Genomic DNA, 18,023 nt, shown 5'->3' with positions numbered 1-18,023 from the left:
CACAATCTTCAGAAAGACAGGTCGAGGTTGAAGAAGAGTTGATAAAATTATCAGCAAAAGAGACAAGCTAAAAGAGAGTTATACAGAGATTTCTTAAGCAAACAGGTAAGTAATATGGTCCACAAATAATACACTTATTTTTATTTCCATCATAACATAGCTCCCCTACACTGCATACCTCCAAAACCAGCACTAATGGTAATGGTACATTTTCTCTCCTTTCCTTCTATGGCTATGATTGTTTTTAAGCATTTAAATTTATTTTCTTCTAATAACTCTTTTAAAGAGGTTATTAGAAGAAACATTATTTCTAAATTTACTGACATATTTAGGAAACAGAAATTAGAACCAAAGATTTGCAGATACACCCTACTAAAATTCCCTGTTAATCTGTTACACTGATCCCCAAAAGAAATGTTTATATGACCCCTCTATCCACTTCTGCCTACATCCATGTAAACCTTCTTCCCAAAACTACCAGAGATTATTTATGAAGCCTTTACCCAGTTTCGGTGACCTGTCATGAAGAGCAAAGGTCTCAGACATAGTTAAGCTACTGGCTAAATGGACACAGAGGTCTGCTTCTCTACATGCTATTTTAGGAGGTTTCATCCAAAAATGCAATGCTATATTAACATGCACACTAACCCATCCTCATAGCAAAATCTGCAGGGCTTTAGGCTTTGCCAGCTCTATTACTCATTAATTAATCATGGCAAATGCTCAGCACTAATTGCTTGCACTGATTTCTGCACCCACTGGGCACAACCAACACTGAGCCAGGCTCTGACATTACGTGTTGAGCATCAGAGAAATGAATGCACCAACTGACACACAGGAAATACCAAGTTTGCAAAAGCCTAGAAAACATTCAGAAGGGAAACTTCACCTAGATTACCAATCTAGCTGACAGTGGTCAGCTAGATCATTAAAACACGACATTTAAATATGCAAATTATCCAGCTCCTTACGCAAACTCTCTGAGGCACACATAAAACAAGTTATCCTTGTCCACAACTATCTGTTTGGCAATTATAAGCCCATCTTCATTGTCCTCCTCCTCCTACCTTTCCTCTCTTCTTGACAGCTTTAAAACTTCCAAAATAATTACTGAAATACATAAGCTGGGAGCATTTTCTATTTGAGAGCATTTAGGAAAGAATTGTAATAAATTCGCTTTGTGCAAAACCCAACCATTCTTTGAACCAACTTGCTTTGAGGTGATTTCTAATTTACACTCAGAGCAGTTTCAAGAGAGAATTAAGTAAAGATAAAGATCACAAACTGTTACAGGAAAACTACACCAAGTTCAGGACAGCATAAAAGAAGGAGCAAATATTTACCAGAAAAGCCAGAAAGCAGACAGATTAGCACTGGCTTTTAATCACCTGGCAAATATATCAAATCAACAGGCCTTTGCTATGGTCAGCAAAACATTCACACCCTGATTTATAGGACGCTTTTTAAGAGATTCCTGCAAATGGCAGGAAAATTATTAAATAAAAAGCAATCTGGAAACAGCAGCACACAGAAACTAATGAAAGTATTGAGTGAGCAAGAACATCTAAATGATTACTGAGCAGATACTCTTAAAAACTGTACAATATGTATTTAGAGGGCTTACATGACACACATCTCTTCCACATATCTCTTACAATACCTTGCCGGGTCGAAATTCTGGGAAGAGCTCTGTAACACTTGGCAACTGTTTGGTAGCATCTCGCTGCATGATTCCTGCAAGAGGAAGTGTGAGTTTGCCTTCCTTGGATTCTGCCTGCCTGGCTTCTTGAGGTCCCATCTCTGACTCAGAATCAGAGCTGCTGCTGAAATCCACCTTGTCGGAGGCAGCAGAGGAAGGAGCAATGATGGAGGGCAAAATGATACCTTCTCCATCTTCTATTCTATCTACAATAGAACAAGCACCTCATAAACAAACAGGTCTCCTCCCTCTCCCCTACCATAACCCCATAGTGCCAAATTTACTGTTTATACCAAGTTATGCAAAAATTAAGCCTGTGCAGGCGTTCTAAGTACCATTCTGGTTTAACCTTTCATTTTATCCTAAGCGTTCCAGGTGAATTCCCCAGCCACAACTGAGAGGATGAGATAAAAAAGCAGTTTCATTGTCAATACAGGCATTTCAAGAGTCACTGGAAATACAATACTTCACCCTGGATTTCAGGCAATCCTGCAAACACTCACCCTTCAGACGCAGCCTGCAGACCCAGCTTTGGTGACGCGTGGTGCCGCAGAACTGCTACACAGCGGCGTCTGCTTCCTTCAGACATTCACAGTGCCAGAGAGAAGAAGAAAGGCCTCACTCACCAGTGGCAGCTGCATCCTTTTCATCTTCTTTTTTCCCAGGTACTGGAGGTGGTGGTGGTGGTGGCATCAGCTTGGAATCAATGTCTTCACAGTCAGCATCGTAATCGTCCTCGTCTTCATCTAACCAGGCAGGAGACAAGACCACATGTTGAGCAGATAATAAAACAAAACCAGGCACCTTTTCAATCTATTCTGTCTCAAACCTGATGGCACAGACCCCACTCTCATCTTGTCACTAGATTAAAACTCTTACCAGTTCAACTTCTTGCACAAATTCATTCATAAGATGTAAATTTAAAAAATAGCATGAAGGAAGGACAAAGGGAAACTGACAGAAAGAATGACTGAAGCACTTAAAATCTGTGTGTGTGTATGTTCTGTTCTGACCTCCTTTTATTCACAATTTGCCTATGTGTTTATGTATTCAGCTATCACATCCTTTTATTCATACTTTGTAGAACAAATAAAGAAAAGGTGGGTTAAAAAGTCCAAATCACCTTTATATCTCACTAAACACAGAAAGGTTAAGTGTCAGACACCTTTAAAGACAAGACACAGCATTTACACCAGCAGCTACGAAATGGAAAAGCTGCTTATTTTGAAAGCATATTCTAGGCCAGACAGAGATAGCTGGGACTAACAAAAGAAGCAAGGTACTTTCTGCAGAAAGTCTTAAAAAAAAAAAATTCTGGAGTAAAACAGGAGAGAGATACTAAGACTGAAGTGACTCCAATGAGGAACTGATTCCTTAAAAAAGGAAGACAGCAAACAGTGGCTTCATCCAGTGAAGAGTTTCACAAAAGCTGACACTGGGCTCTTGAAGCAAGGAGTGAGAAAGCACAATGCCCCAGCATAGCTCCTACAGGCAGAGCTGCAGTCCTGTCCCTTTACCTGGCCTTCGGGCTGGCTGCAGGCTGCCCATCGCCTGCTTGTACCGACGGCTCTCATCCTCTGCCACTTCAGTGATGTCTGAGTAGTCAACAGCATCCTCTGTGCTCTTAACCCAGCCTAGGAGGAAAACAAAACTTTATCCTGATTTATATTAGTCAGATCAGACTTCACTAAGTACTTATGAATCCTTCACTATGCTTCCTTTATTTAAAAGAACAAAATTATCTGCTTAACATCTCCCACCAGAGGACATTTCCCCTCATTCTAATCAAAAGCTCTCATGGCTCTGAACTTCCCCTGAAAGATTGGTAAGCAACCAACTTTAGCACAAGGAACACCTATCACTTACTCACTAAAACTGTTCAGCTAATTCAGAAAGAGATATTATAATACCGTGTGCTAAGTAGGCTTCTTTAATACAAACACAGACTAAACTTATTTATGAAGGAGGAGAGACAAGTAAAAGAAAAAACACTTATAAAAAAATAAAGGGAACAAGTGCAAAATTGATCAGGAGGATTGTTTGGCAGAGTGGAGAAGGGAAGGCCTTCGATAGAGGGCCTCTGACCAGGGAACACCGTGATATTCCCTGCAGAGCCGGGTGCATTTTGTTCTCTCTGGCAAGAGCTGTGAGCCACAGGCAAGAGCTGTGAGCCTGCAGCCCCTCTGCTACCCAAGCACAGGGATCCCAGTGCCAAACCTTCCTCGTCCAGGTGCGCCCCCTCGCTCTCGGCGCTCTCCTCCTCGCTGGCGGTGATCTCGGTGATGAGGTTGCCCAGCCCCAGCACGCCCAGCCCGGCCAGGTGCTTCTTGGATTCCTGGGGAGACCAGAGCTGGGAGGCTCCGAGCGCCGGGCACGGCCCAGCCCCTCGGGCACCTGCTGGGCCCTGCCCCAGAGCCCGCCCCGAGCAGCCCCCGGGACATCCTGGGACAACCCGGCTGACCACAGGACACCATGGGACATCCCGGGACAGCCCAGGACATCCAGGCTGACCACAGGACACCCCAGGACATCCTGGGACGCCCTAGGACATCCCAGCTGACCGCAGGGCACCTCAGGATACCTGGAGCACCCCAGGACACCCCAGAATATCCTGGAGCACCCCGGGACATCTCGAGCACCTCGATACATCTCGGTTCACCCCAGCAGAGCTGGGATATCCCGGTACAACCCGGGTCACCCCGGCTTCACCCCGGCACACAGCGCAGGTCGCCCCGAGCACTCCGGCTCACGCCCGTCCCTCAGCCCGCGGTGCCTTCCCACAGCGACACGGCCCTACCTTGTCGAGGACGCTGTCCCCTTCCAGCTGCCCCGCCTCATTGATGTTGCCGAAGAGGAAGCCGGCCAGGGAGAAGGGCTCGGCGCGGCCGCCATCCGCCTCCTCCTCGCTGTCCGAGTCCGACATCGCCGCCCCGACACCGCCACCGACAGCGAGAGCGAGGCGGAAACGGCGGCGGGAGCGGCCCCGGAGCGGCCCCTGCCCACAGCGCCCCCGCGCGGCCCCGCCCCGCGGCGCAGCAAGGAAGGCGCAGACGCTCCGCCCGTCCCAAAAAAATTCCTTTTTATTGCCTCGAGGAACCGGGGCTGGCTTTCCACAGGAAAGAGCTGCCTTCAGCACAGGTGCGGTACAAACAGCGGGGAGAGTTAATGCGACAGCCAGAGAGGTGAGGAAAGGTTTATTACAATGTAATTATGCATAATTTATTTTAAAAAAAGGAAAAAAATCCTTTAAGAACTGTTAGATGTAATACAAATTATTTTATAGCATAAAAATCAAGTTGCCAGTGTATGTATCAGTACCACGCTTCAGAGTCTTGGGCTCCCACTGCTGATGGGTGGTCTTTGCTGCCCAGTCTGGGGGTTGGGACCCCCCTGTGATCCATCCACTTCTCGGGGTCAGCCCAAGCAGCACCAAGGTTTCTACAGAGTGAGGTTTAGCACCCGGAGACAAAGCACAGGGAGGTTCTTCTAGTTTAAATTTCATAGAAATAGCTACAGCTGTAAACTGAAGAAAGCACTTCCACATCTAAGCACACCTCATGGGACAGCCTTTGGAAACACAATTCCTGAACTGCTCAGCTTCAGCTGTGTTAAAAAAAAAAAAAACAACAAACAACAAGTAGTTCAGAAATCATTCACAAAGCAAAGGGTAAAATCTGTGCCTTCACAGTGAGTCTCTTCTGTGAATTAAGACATACACATTGCATCCCTACTCAGTAACAAACCAAAGGACCTTGAACCATTCAGGAAACCCACACTGAGTTTTCTGACCTCCCAAAACAAGACAAAATCCAGCCATGGGATTATGTGAAGTCTGTATTTGTCAACTGCTCACAGAAGAAAAATAAAGCATGTGAGAAACAGAACTGATTGTAAACTGAAGCACTGGACTACTCACAATAAAAGGCACCAAGAATTCCAGTGGGGATAAAAAGGAAGGAGGATGACAAAAGGAGAATGCCCACTGAATGGAAAAGCTCACTGGATTTGTCCTGAAGCTTGAAAGCAGAGGCTGGAGAAAACCAGCTACTAGCCAGGACTTTTACTCCTGTCAGAGAGTGACAGAAATATAAAGCATTTAAATAATCAGCTTCTCCAAAGTGAGTAAAAAATCTTTGATGGTTCAAAGTTCCCTCTGCTCATTTTCATCACTATCATGTTATTCTCCTCAGCACAGTTGTGCAATCCATTAACTAAGCAATCTACACAGGGATAAGGTGTTCTGGCATAATGTAATCAACAGTGTAACCAAATCAAATAAATTGATTAAGCAGTTGAATTTTATCTCGCTATACTCTCTTCCAGTTCACTCCAGGATGGCTGCTTGAGCCTACAGAAATGGAGGGGTTGTGCAATAATACTTGCTCACAAGATTTCTTCTCCACAAAATGCTTGTAATTCGGTTAGAAATAACCACAAAAAGATGCATGATTAAAAGATTTCAGTATGTAAAAAAGTAAAAACTTTTAAAAACAGTAGTAGCTTCAGTACAAAACTGCAAATATATGTAGGCCAAAAAAAAAAAAAAAAAAAAGGTAGACTTTTAATTTCAGGCACCTCTTAAGACTAGTTCAAACATATCACAAACTTTTAAAAGTACATTTCTGAATAAAGCAAAGGTTATGGGCTTGCACCGGGGTCACTAGGCAGTTGATTTAGGTCTGACCAGCATTAAAACAAACCATGTGCACTGGCTTAAATAAATACATTTTAAACATGATAAAGTCTATTTACTCAGTTACTGAAATTTACCTACAGAAAATAATCTTGAATTACAAGGCACAGAGTTAATTGCTGCCTGCAAGTCCAGCCCACACTAAAGGCCTACAGCTAAAGCAAAGGCAGAACGTGGTAAGTAGAGGTTATCTCAGTGAATTCTCTACACCCTCACAGCCTTCAGGGCAGGAACCACATCTGGAACAGCACTTCCTCTGCAAGTGCAAGAGACACAAAGACACTCCAGGCAATGGCACTTGGTGAAGAAAAATGTGCAGAGTCTGTAGGGTTCTGCAAACATCCTGCAGAAGGGGTGTTTTGGTACTGCCCGTGCTCAGCGTTTGGAACTCTCTGTCGGTTCACTAACCACAGGTACCAGTGTTTGGATTAATGGCAATTTATCATCTGTGGGTTGCAATTGGCTAAAGCAGCACCAAAAAGAGCACGTCTTAGATTTTAAAAAAACTGCAGTTAGTGTCAGCATCAGTTACACCAGCTGAAGAAAGGCACATCCTCTTCAAATAGTGAAATCAGGGCACAAATACCAACATTTCTATCCAAATAGTGGAATCAGGGCACAAATGCAAATGTTTCTATCCACCTGGTATTTTTACCAGCATCAGATAAAGCAAGATCAAACCAATACAAGATCCCTAATAACCTTGTTGATGTATTTTCTGTTACCTTGCCAAAACGAGGCACTTTTTTTTTTCCTGACCAGGGTATAACACCAGCACAGTTTCGCATGTGTGGGAATCACAAGAAAAAAGCAAGTTCTGAATGACCAATTGAGGCTGCAGCCAGACAAAGACAGCACTGTCAACTTCAGACAACAAAGCCCAGTCCAGCACCAGTGGTTTCACACAAAGTATCTTTGAAGCATGCTGCTTTCATACCACGGAGCTGGAAGGTTGAGTCTAAGGAAGGGCTCATGCGCTCACTCCTCAGCTGGTCCCGGAACCACACATAAAGAACAGTGCACATCCTGAAAATAAAAGCCAGCTGCCACTTTACTAGAGCTGCTAAAGAAGGTTAAAAAAAAAAAGTATGTAAATAGAACTTCAGTTAAAAAAGAGTTTATAATAACTGAGCATCCAGGAGAGGAAAAAAAAAAAAACAAAACAGGCCAGGTAATCCTATCCAGTGACTGGCTAACTGTTGCAGACTGAGCTGAAAACAGGTTCCTGTAAACAGAACCTCCACATTTTCTGTCAGTCTTCTCACAGAAAAACAACAAAGGAATTTGCCATAAAAATCTCACATGGTGGCCCCAAGAACGCTAGGAATTGAAGCAATAATTCCTCAAGAGCTGCTGTCAAGTCTCTGGGATTCATTGAAGGGATTACACTGAAAATCTCATTTTGAGAAGTGTCATCCTAAATACCTCAGTCAGCCTGAGAAGGTATTTATTAAAATTTTATTCTCAGGGTGCAAAGTCTCTTTGGACAGTCAAATAAAATTTCAGTTTAGAAGATTATGGAAGACTTGAATCTAAACTACTCTTCCCCTTCTCCACCTCAAAACTATGAAAATCACTCATTTGAGTGAGTCATCATTATTCTAAGTTCCTTACATAAGGAGAAATCAGCTCCTGCTTCTATTAATAAATCATTGCAGGTTTTCCCTTGGTCTTGCTCATTACATTAACCATGCCTAATGCCAACTCTTCATACAATCAATCACAGATCACGATAAGGTGAATCTCAGTACTAGTTCAGGCATTTTTGCAAGTAAACAAATTGTTTTCAAGCTTTAAATTGACAAAACAACTGGACAGCCAGACTTCTGTTTGTAAAACAAATTCAATCAGTAAATAAAGGATGGGAAAAGCAGCAGCTACACTTAAAGTTATCAGAATTTGTGCTTTTCAGCAAATCTAGTAACTGATGGCTATCTAGTAAAGAAGTGGCTTCAAAGAGGTCCCCTCTTTTATTTTTCCTCCACTAAAATAATCAAGTGATCCCTGGAGAAGCTGGAGACTGGAACTTTAGAAATAAAGTAGGTATTTGACCTCTCAGTTGGAAAAAAAAAACAAACCTGTTCTGTTTCAGTTTCCCTGAAGCAGTAAGACTGCAAGAATATTCATCATATAAACCATTTCTGCTTAGAGCTGTTAGTGCAAGACGCAAATCTTCAATTTAACTCGTTAAAAAGCCCTCCGAGATCCTAGTCAACCTCCAACACCCACCAACCAAGGCAACTACAACAAGACACATTTTCTCGTGTTCTTCTTTGTCACAGGATACAGAACTGCACGGACAGCCTCGGCAAACACCTCCCGAACACCCTCCTGATTCAGCGCCGAGCACTCCAAATATTTGACCGCTCCGATTTGTTTAGCCAGCGAAGTCCCCTGCTGCGGGGTGGTGGGAGCCAAGCTCTGCTCTTTCAACTTTTTAACCATTTCCAGGTCACTTCTCAAGTCTCTCTTGGTGCCCACTAGGAGGATGGGGACATTGGGACAGTGGTGAGACACCTCGGGGTGCCACTTGTGCCTGACGTTGGCGTAGGACGAGGGGCTGCCGATGGAGAAGCAGATGATGAAGACGTTGGTTTGGGGGTAGGAGAGCGTGCGCAGGCGGTCGTACTCCTCCTGGCCCGCAGTGTCCCAGAGGTTCAGGCTGACTGTCCGGCCATCCACGGTCATCTGGGCACTGTAGTTGTCAAACACAGTGGGGATGTACTCCTCTGGGAAGGCGTTGGTGGTGTAGCTGATGAGGAGGCAGGTTTTTCCCACCGCGCCATCGCCGACGACCACGCACTTTATGGTCTGCATTCTTCACCCAGAAACAGAGTCCTGCACAAATGCAAGGAGAGAGGAGTTAGGCAAAGCATATTCAGTGGTGGTCACCTTAAAGATAAGCTTTAGCAAGTGTTTTTTAATATAGCTGAGGGTTTCTTATCACATTCAGTGTCTCAAGCCACTCTGAAGAGCTCAGGGCTAGAAAGACAATAGTGAAATGGAGATGCAATGAGTGGAGAGCTAAGTGACAACTGGCTGCATTCCAACCATGTAAGTACAAATTAGCCAAATTCCCACAGTCTTGCCTTACTGCCAGACTGTTTCCCACAGGCAAAAGGACAGGCCCTAGAGGCACCTGCAAGTGGAAAGGGATTGTGACCCAGTAACAAGATACTCTGTCATTTGTAGGTTCACACATCTACCTCTGTACGCATACACACTCTCCAACACTCACACCTGCCTACACAGTCAGCTACCTAAACACTTTACCACAAAGAAAGGTCCAAAAGTTATAAATAAAATCAAGATAATAATTTCTGGGCTGCACTGCTACTGTTTACAATAATAATTCACTACTTTCAGATCAATCAGTCCTGAATAAACTACATTATTTACAGGACACCAGATAAAAGGTTCAGAAAGTAGCATGTTCAAGCAAAGCTGTTCTTTGAAATCTGACTAGCCATAGTAACCCAGATTAGAATCCATAAAGAATTTTTCTAAAGAAGCCAAGAACGGATTACTCTCACTAATCACTGACAGAACATGCAGGACTTAATAGGCTTGAGTTATTTGGTGTCCTCTAAATAATGAGCATGAGAAAGATACATGCCCTAAAAGATCAGCAGTCAAACAGCTTTCCTGGGGAATTGTTACTCAGGAGATACTTGACACTTAAGACATTTTCCATATCCCTCTCCTGATATGTGAAGAGTAGGTTTGAGAATCAAACTGACACAGTCTAAAACACAATTAATCTTAAAATTTCATCCCATGAACAGCAAGAAGTTTGAAAATAGCATGGAACTAACTACAAGCAGTCATTTGTTGTACATTTCTTGTGTGCTGGAGCTTCCACTGCTAGCCTGAACAAGAAGGAACTTGCATCTGCCTTCTCACCCAAATGCCTTTGAGGTACTATCAGTAAATCCTCAACTTGCAACCAGCAGAAAATACCCTGCTTCAAACAGAAGAGAATAGTGGGAAGAACTTTTTAGCAGAGCCTGTTATGATAGAACATGGAGTAATGGCTTTAAACTAGGAAAAGATTGATTTAGATTAGATATAGAGTAGAAGTTATTTACAGAGAGGGTGGTGAAACACTGGCATAGGTTGCCCAGAGAAACTGTGGCTGCACCATCCCTGGAAACATTGAAGGCCAGGCTGGATGGGGCCCTGAGCAACCTGATCTTGTTGAAGATGTCCCCACTCACTGCAGGGTGGTTGAACCGGATGACTTCCAAAGGTTCCTCCCAACCTAAACTATTTTGATTGCATATTCCAGAAAGATCTCAGCTCCAACACCATCAAAGTAGCAAAGGGAATATAGAACTTCAAGACCATCCAAACAAATCAATAATTCATTCCCATTAAAGGCTCAGCTTTGTCCTTTTAGAGGAAGTCTTTATCTGTATCCACATTCTGACTGGGAGCACACAGTTCTTCTGAACTAAGTGCAAACAGGCTACCTGAAGCTTTGGCACAAAGCTGCAGCAGGCAGCTGGAGTGACACTGACTGGTCACCAGTGCTTCAGGAAATATCAGTGTATGCACACAGACACCATAGAAACCCCAGTAGCCACACATGGTGGGAAGGAATCACTTTTTGCTGCTACTGCTGCCCAAGCCTGGCTGGACTGCAGCACACAGGGCAGGTTTTAAAGCCCATTCCTGCATTTACACCAAACTCCTGAAGTGCCAGAACATGCTGTGCCAGAAACCTTAGTGGTGACCAACACCACTGCTTCCAGAGCAAAGGGGGTTTTTTTCCCCAAATGAACTATCTGTGCAGCAGACAATTCATTTTGACCAGTCAGTAACAAGTGACATCACAGGGATGGCAGAGCTAAGTCAGCAACAAAAGTCTCATGAAGAACGAGAGGATACACAAAGCCTTTTATATGCCCAACCCCTCGTTTCTGAAATAAACAAATTGCAAGCACTTGTAAACAGATCTCCCTTTAAAACCCAAACAAGCTCCCCCAAGGACTTGCATCTCTTAAATCTCTATGCACTTCTGTCCAGAGCTCTGCACAGAGTGACAGGGTAACCCCAAACTGTCAGGCAAAACAGCTTCCAAAATGGATAAACTCCAAAGCCACCAGTATCCCAAGACCATCAGCAGCTAACACAATCTGATTCAAAATATCCAATGAAACTGTGTTACCCAAAGATTACTTTGTTGGTGTTTTATTTAAGAATTAGAGATTTCAATTTGGAAATCGGTAATAAAGTAACAAAAAAAAGCCTGAAACATGAATGCTCTTTTTAGGGCACTAATACCTTGAATTACCTCATTAAAACCAGGATTTTAGAAAAGCAACGTTTCCAAAGGGAAATAATTCGAAGCAAACCTGCCAAGGCATTGGGCAAAGTATTAACTACACAAACACAGCAAAAGAGCTTGTAGGCTTTTAAGTATGATTCTCTGAAGGGCCCCTTTAAAGGAGGTTGCCTGAGCTGAAAGGAATCGTGTGTGGCATATGCAACACAGAAAAACAAACACACACCAGGATACACATTCTTTGTATTGAAACACAAAATTTAGATAAATTAATCAAAAAATAAAGAGTAGAAGGAAGCTACTTGACTCCAGAAAACTGTGTTATGAGCATGAGTAGTTTAGTTAAATATTTATATATGGAAGACAGAGTTTTTTAATTTAAGTCACAGCCAAGCAAACTAATATTACCTCCACCAGATCTTTTCTATTAAATCCATGTACTTAATAACTCATAATATATGAAATCTCTAATTATTTTTTTAGTAAACAATTTGCCTACAATAAAACTCTCATGAGATAGTAAAAGGCTAGGATTCAAATTTGAATGGAAAATTCCTATTTCTTAAGCACCCTTGAAGTTGGCACTGCATGCTATCTAAATATAAATATACATTGGAAAAAAACATATTTCAAAAACAAAACAAACATTTACCAACAAATATTAGCAAGAGTAAGAAAATTGGTTTAGGGTTTGTTCGGGATTTTTTTGGTGACCTTCAAAAGAATTTTGGGGGAAATTTTAGACAGAAAATCTCCACATACAATAAGTAACAAGAAGTGAAAGAGAGAAAAATACAGATTAACACGTCAACACGTAAAAAACACCAGTTTAGAAATAGAAAGCTGGGCACAAGCTTCAAAGTCATGTTGAAAGGTTACACAGCAAGAGAAACAAGTGAACGGAAAATCCAAAGGAGTGAGAGGTAATCTGGGTTCCTTAGTCCTTGCAGAGAAAGAACTTTTATTACAGTTGAGGTTCTAGCAGTTACAGCAGAATGGGATTTAATTTTCAAATTAAATAATAATTTTTTTAAAAAGCAACAACAACAAAAATCACCCCACGCAGAAACATTGTGCAAAAACACTTAGATAAGAGTTATTTCTATCTTGTCCATCAATGACTTTGAATTTGAAAACTGGCATTCCCTGTTTGGGTTAGTTTCCTTCTCAGAAGGTGCTGCTAAGTCTGACTTCACTGCCTGCACACCTGGCACTTCCCCTGGAATGTGCAAGATCTCAATCAACATGTCAAGACATCATCTGAAGAGCTGCTCCTGTTCTGACCTAATTAAGCACTTTCTGGTATCATTAACATGGACAGTTTGCTCTCCAGACGAACATTTGCTGGGGAAATTCACTACTTGGAACACTCACACAGAGAAATTTCATGTTGCATCAAAATTTTTTTGTGGTAGAGAAACAACTTCCAGATCTTCCCTTCAATAATCCTGAAGGGAAGTTTCCTGTCTGCTGAGAAAAGGGAGAATACAGTGACAGAAAACAGAGAGAAAACAGGAACCTGGATCCTTTTGTAGTTTTGTAGATTTATGCTTTTTATACTTCCTACACTTCTAAAACCTCTTTGCAAAACTACTTCTTAGCAGGACATGCCTCTGCCTTTGCTCTGTTAACATCAGATGCCTCTTTGATAGTGGATTTTAGTTCTGATATTGTTCTTTGATAAACTCACTCTCACTGAGTTTATCAGCTCTTCCTCCCTTCTCTTTACAGTCATAGAGGGCCCCATTTTGGCCAAAACTGATGAGAAAACTCTCGAGGAGTTCAGCTGAAATCAGCTCTACTGAGTGTGTCACTCTGCTCAGCCATCACATTTCATCAAGCCCTCACTGCTTTGAAGAACCAGTTCCTGCTTTACCAGGGGCAGGCAGAAGTTAAGAAATCTAAACAATTTAATTGCTCATCTTTCATTAACAAAAACTAGATCAGAGACGATTCACTCTGTCTGCCTGAAAGATGAAGTCAGGCAGGAACTTTCAACAAAGAACTGGGTGGATGGGGCTGTTCTAAATATATCACACCATCCTCACCCAGGCAAAGGAGTTAATTCACATGTGCAGCTTACCCACCAGGCCCAGCAGGGAAGAGAAAGGGGCTCTCAGCAATTTAATCAAGACTCTGCTACTATCCCACAACAGCTCAGCTTACTTGCCATTGTTTTAGGCAAGTGCCAAAGGGATGGAGAAGTGCCAGGGTTTCAGAATGCGTGCCAAGAAAGAGCAGAGAAAGTTAAATAGGAGACCTCATCCCTCATATCCTTCAGCAATGAATGACCTACTTGGACTCCTCAGTGCCTCTCAAAGTTTTCACACCACTCTCTGTCCTGCCATTTACCTGCAAGAGAAAAAAAACTGCAACAGTCTGAGCAGCTGCAGAGAGGGGAAAAAAATCCACGAGGGAAGGCAGATTTGAGCAGCACAGCAGGAACTGTGCAGCCCACCACCCAGGCTCCACATGAACAACAGAACTGAGGAAGCTTGCTCTCTCCTGAGCTCTCTGCTTATAAATTCAGCTCCCAAGCACACAACAGGAGTGCAATTCTTGCTGGTTGCTCCTTCAGTGCCAATGCTAGAAAGCCCTTTGTGCCTTTTGATGCAAAAAGTTGTTTCTAGGAAATAAAAGAAACCCCTCGAAACCTTTCAAATAATATTTTTAAAACCTCTACCTCTGTCAAATCAGGCTGAAATTTGTTTATTGATTTAAAGGGGGTTTTTTTAGGGATGAAACACACATAAGCAATATTTCTTAGGAAACTACAGTGAAAATGAAGTCTTCTGCATGAGGTATTTGTGCAACTCAGCCACACAAACCTCTTACTACAGGCACTCATACTCCAAATTTTAAAGCAGAGCAATGATATTAGTGACCAAACATCAAACACCTTAAATCCTATGAATCCAAGATCCTGAGTGGATAATTAATATTTCCAAAGGGCATTAGCTCATGAAAGGGATGCACAGCAGATGAAACAACACAGTGACATGGTGCAGCTGCACAGGAACCAAAACCCAAGACTTCAGTAGATACCTGGATCCTCAGGGTATGAATGTGACACATATCTTGGCATAACCAAAAGCTGCAGAGCACTAAACCTGGATTTTCTTCCTGCAGCCACGTGCAGAGGCATGGATTAATCAAGCCAGGGACCCTTCACAAGTGACTCTTTGATGGTGAGCACAGCAAAGGTGTAAAAACAGGAGCTGGGGCTGCAGCCTGCTCTGCTCTCACCTACTAACTCACCTCCTGGGTGATACAAGCAACTTGCACAGGTCCTGGGGGGTGACAGTCAGCTCATAAAAAGTTAATAACCATGTCTTTCCCACCTCCCATAGATTCTGACAAGGCTTTAGTCACTACTGGTGGCTAAAAGAAACAAACAGTACCTCAGACATAAGGTTTTGTGGCGAGGCGTTTTAAGCACGTTGCAGGATGAAAGATAAATCCAGTTGAAGCATTCTTGATTCCTGTTTGAGGTAAAAAGAAAAATAGAAAAAACTGTTAGTATGTCTTCCCATCATCTTTTGTCACCTGGCACTTGCTGGCACTCTCAGTTGTGACAAAGCCATTGCTGTACATGAAGGGCAAAGTTACACCAGGAAAGTCTAAGCCTCTTTCTGTGACAAAAAAAAAAAAAAGCCCTTCCACACTATTCATTGGATTGCACTTCTCTGATTCCTTCTCCTCCACGCCCAAATTTCACTGGTGGGAGGGAGGGGGGAGGGAGATTTAATAAAAAAATAAAAACACAGACAAGAATAAACAAAGAAAAACCAAACAAAACCCAACCAAAAACAAAAGCGAAACAAAATGAAACAAAAAACTCCAAATGAAAACAGAAAAACCCAAAACACAGAAACCAAAACAAACAAACAAAACCCCAAACAAACAAACAAAAAAATGTACTTGCTCAATCAATACCAGTTTTTTTAAAGAGTTTTGGTATGACTAAGACAGGAGTTAATGCATGCACTCGGTGTGTATTTTATCATGGCTTGTGCACTGCAGTACTGCAACAATTGCCAAGTCTCATTTGCATCAGGTATTGCAATTTTAAAATGTGAGCAAAAGTTACCAGAGTCAAGGAGTCTATCAGTAGTTCATCAGATTTACACATACAGGAATATAAAGTAAAAAAAAATATTCCCTGTAAAGGTACAAATCTTTACATGACACCAGTTTGTGTGAAAATACTTTGGACCCCAAAAGAATCACAGCCTCACCACATAAGCAAATCAAACCACACATTCAGTTTCCTCCTCCTAATTGCAAACCGCATATTTTATTGTTTTCCCGGGATGTCTGTAAAGCTCCTTCAATGAATAACATTTAAAAGCTTTTAAAAATGGAAATATTAATCTAAAATGCATCTCATAATCTTAAATTCCATGTAGAAAAAACCACTGTGCTGGTGAACAGTGGCAAACTGGCTCCTAAGCATGCCTTCCAGTGATGTATTTTACATCTCACACGGAAGAGCTTCTTAAAAATCAAAAACTGAGCTTGAGGCTAAAGAGCTAATGATGCTGCCACAAGAAGTGCTGCACCCCAGCCCAGGACACACATTGCAAGCATAAGGTGCATGTAAAGAACGTTTAAATTAAAGCACTTAAAGTTGTTTTCTTTTTAATAACTCGGAGTAATTATGGTGGGAATCACAAGTGTTTATAAAGAGTAAACAGATACTGATTACTCATTGGTTCCTGAAAAAATAAAATAAAATAAAATAAAAAAAAACCAAAAAAACACAACCAAACAAAACAGAAAAAAACACACAGAAAAAAAAATAAGAAGAAAAAAAAAAAAAAAGAGAGAGAGAAGTTCAGAACAAACAAAAAGCAGCATTGCTTCTTGGGGTTTGAGGTTAAGCAGGAGCCCGGTGCAGGTTGTTATAAAACTGAAAGCTCCCAGCACTGCAGAAGAAAGAAAACCACTGAGCTGATGAAGGGGAGCTCCGCGGCAGCTGCTAAATGAGACAATACCTGGCACCCCTCAGAGTGTTTTAGGTCAGCGCCTTGCACGACTCCTCCTGAGACAGCACTTGGCCAGTTTATGGAGAACTAATCCAGCCTCCCTATCCTTAGGTATCCCTCACTCCCAGCAATGAACCAAGAGACCTTTCCACAGGCTGCCTCACCCCGTGCCAACTTTTTATGGCCCTGGCTGGGAGCAGAGGTCGCCTCAAATCCGCGGCGGTGCCGGTGATGGGGATCAGCATCGCGCTGGAGCGGCCGGGCCCAGCCCAGCCCTGGCACTGCGGGAGCGGGGGGAGCCCTGCCCTGCCCTGCCCAGCCCGGGGGCCACTCCCGCACATCCCCGCGGCGCAGAAAGGCTCCTCCCGAACCCTTCCCCAGCCTCCCCGGGCCCCCGGCCGGCACATTCACCTCCGCGCATCCCGCTTCCCCATTCCCTGCGGCTTCCCCATTCCCTGTGGCTCCCCAGAGCCAGCGCCACGCGGCTGCGGCTGAGGAGCCCCCGGTGCCCCCGGGCTGCCCCGGGGCCGGGCAGGGACAGGTGCCGCCACAGGCTGCCCCGGGGCCGGGACCGGCGGTGCAGGGCCCTGCGGAGGCCGCGCCCCGCTGTCAGCGCGGGTGGCGGGCCCGGCCCGGGCGCGGAGGATGTTCCGGCACGGCCGGGCGGGAACACACGCGGGGCCCGCCGGGGCCGCTCCCCCGCCGCCCAGCCGGGCCCCGGCCGCTTCCCTCCCTCCGCCCGCCCCGCAGGCTCTCCGGGCCCCGCCGCTCCCTCCGCCCGGCCCCGGCCCCGCCGCTCCCCGCGCTCACCTCCGGCGCGGCCCCGCGGCCGCCGCTCCCCGCGGACCCTCGACCCGGCCGCGCCCCGCGCCCGCCGCGCGCACGCGCACTGCGCACTGCGCGCCGCCGCTCCCGCAGGGGCCGCCAGGGGGCGCGGGCGGGCGGAGCGGAGCATCCCCTGGGCACGGCCCGGGCTGCGGCTCCGCCGGGCTCCGGTATCCGGAATGCCCCATACAGCCCCGCCGCCCCGCCACCCTGGTCCTGCTGAACGCTAAGTGCGTTGTTTTGTAATTATGCGTTGCCCGAATCTCGAGCCAGACGGTTTTCTCTGGTTTTGGATGGTTTCTCACTTAATCCACCTCGATACCCGTGAGAGAAATACGCACGCGTGTCCGTGTGCACAGCCGCGAGTGTGCAACATGTGTCCTTCATAAGGACAATACATCCTGAATAAAAATAATGCTGGCAAAAGGAAAGAACGACACAACTGAGAGACGGCTTTCGCTTTCTCTCCATGAGACCGTCCCATTAGGCGGCTCTGTGGCAGAAAGAAGACTGTTGGGTTTCTCACGCGGG

General features: G+C 44.3%; 2 protein-coding genes across 4 annotated transcripts in view; both read right to left on the bottom strand.

The window, feature by feature from the left end:
• The window catches only part of TAF1 (TATA-box binding protein associated factor 1), a 28,627-nt gene extending 23,986 nt beyond the window's left edge, over positions 1 to 4,641 (bottom strand). For both annotated transcript variants that reach the window (XM_083876473.1, XM_083876474.1), the window contains exons 1-5: positions 4,497 to 4,641; positions 3,917 to 4,034; positions 3,217 to 3,333; positions 2,326 to 2,445; positions 1,661 to 1,734 (exon numbers count right to left, since the gene is read on the bottom strand). In XM_083876473.1, the coding sequence (XP_083732599.1) occupies positions 1,661 to 1,734; positions 2,326 to 2,445; positions 3,217 to 3,333; positions 3,917 to 4,034; positions 4,497 to 4,622 (555 nt within the window). In that variant the 5' untranslated portion in view covers positions 4,623 to 4,641. The remainder of the gene's footprint in view (positions 1 to 1,660; positions 1,735 to 2,325; positions 2,446 to 3,216; positions 3,334 to 3,916; positions 4,035 to 4,496) is intronic.
• Positions 4,642 to 4,772: 131 nt separating this feature from the next.
• LOC310917730 (rho-related GTP-binding protein RhoG-like) lies at positions 4,773 to 17,528 on the bottom strand. 2 transcript variants are annotated; one of them, XM_083876229.1, is made up of 4 exons: positions 17,478 to 17,528; positions 15,081 to 15,161; positions 13,976 to 14,031; positions 4,773 to 9,230 (listed from the first exon to the last, which is right to left on the bottom strand). In XM_083876229.1, the coding sequence occupies exon 4, from the start codon at positions 9,207 to 9,209 to the stop codon at positions 8,634 to 8,636; it is 576 nt and encodes a 191-aa protein (XP_083732355.1). In that variant the 5' UTR covers positions 9,210 to 9,230; positions 13,976 to 14,031; positions 15,081 to 15,161; positions 17,478 to 17,528; the 3' UTR covers positions 4,773 to 8,633. The 2 variants fall into 2 exon arrangements, with proteins under 2 accessions (XP_083732355.1, XP_083732356.1); XM_083876230.1 differs by lacking the exon at positions 13,976 to 14,031.
• Positions 17,529 to 18,023: the final 495 nt, after the last annotated feature.

The sequence above is a fragment of the Zosterops lateralis genome (genome assembly GCF_965231275.1).
Source record: "Zosterops lateralis genome assembly, chromosome: 21".
Classification (NCBI taxonomy): Eukaryota; Metazoa; Chordata; class Aves; order Passeriformes; family Zosteropidae; genus Zosterops; species Zosterops lateralis.
Note: the sequence above shows the minus strand (reverse complement) of the source record. Positions and strands in the feature narration are given on the sequence as shown.

Excerpts from the sequence above, each read along its gene's own strand:
- LOC310917730 (XM_083876229.1), bottom strand. The coding sequence starts at position 9,209 with ATGCAGACCATAAAGTGCGTGGTCGTCGGCGATGGCGCGGTGGGAAAA.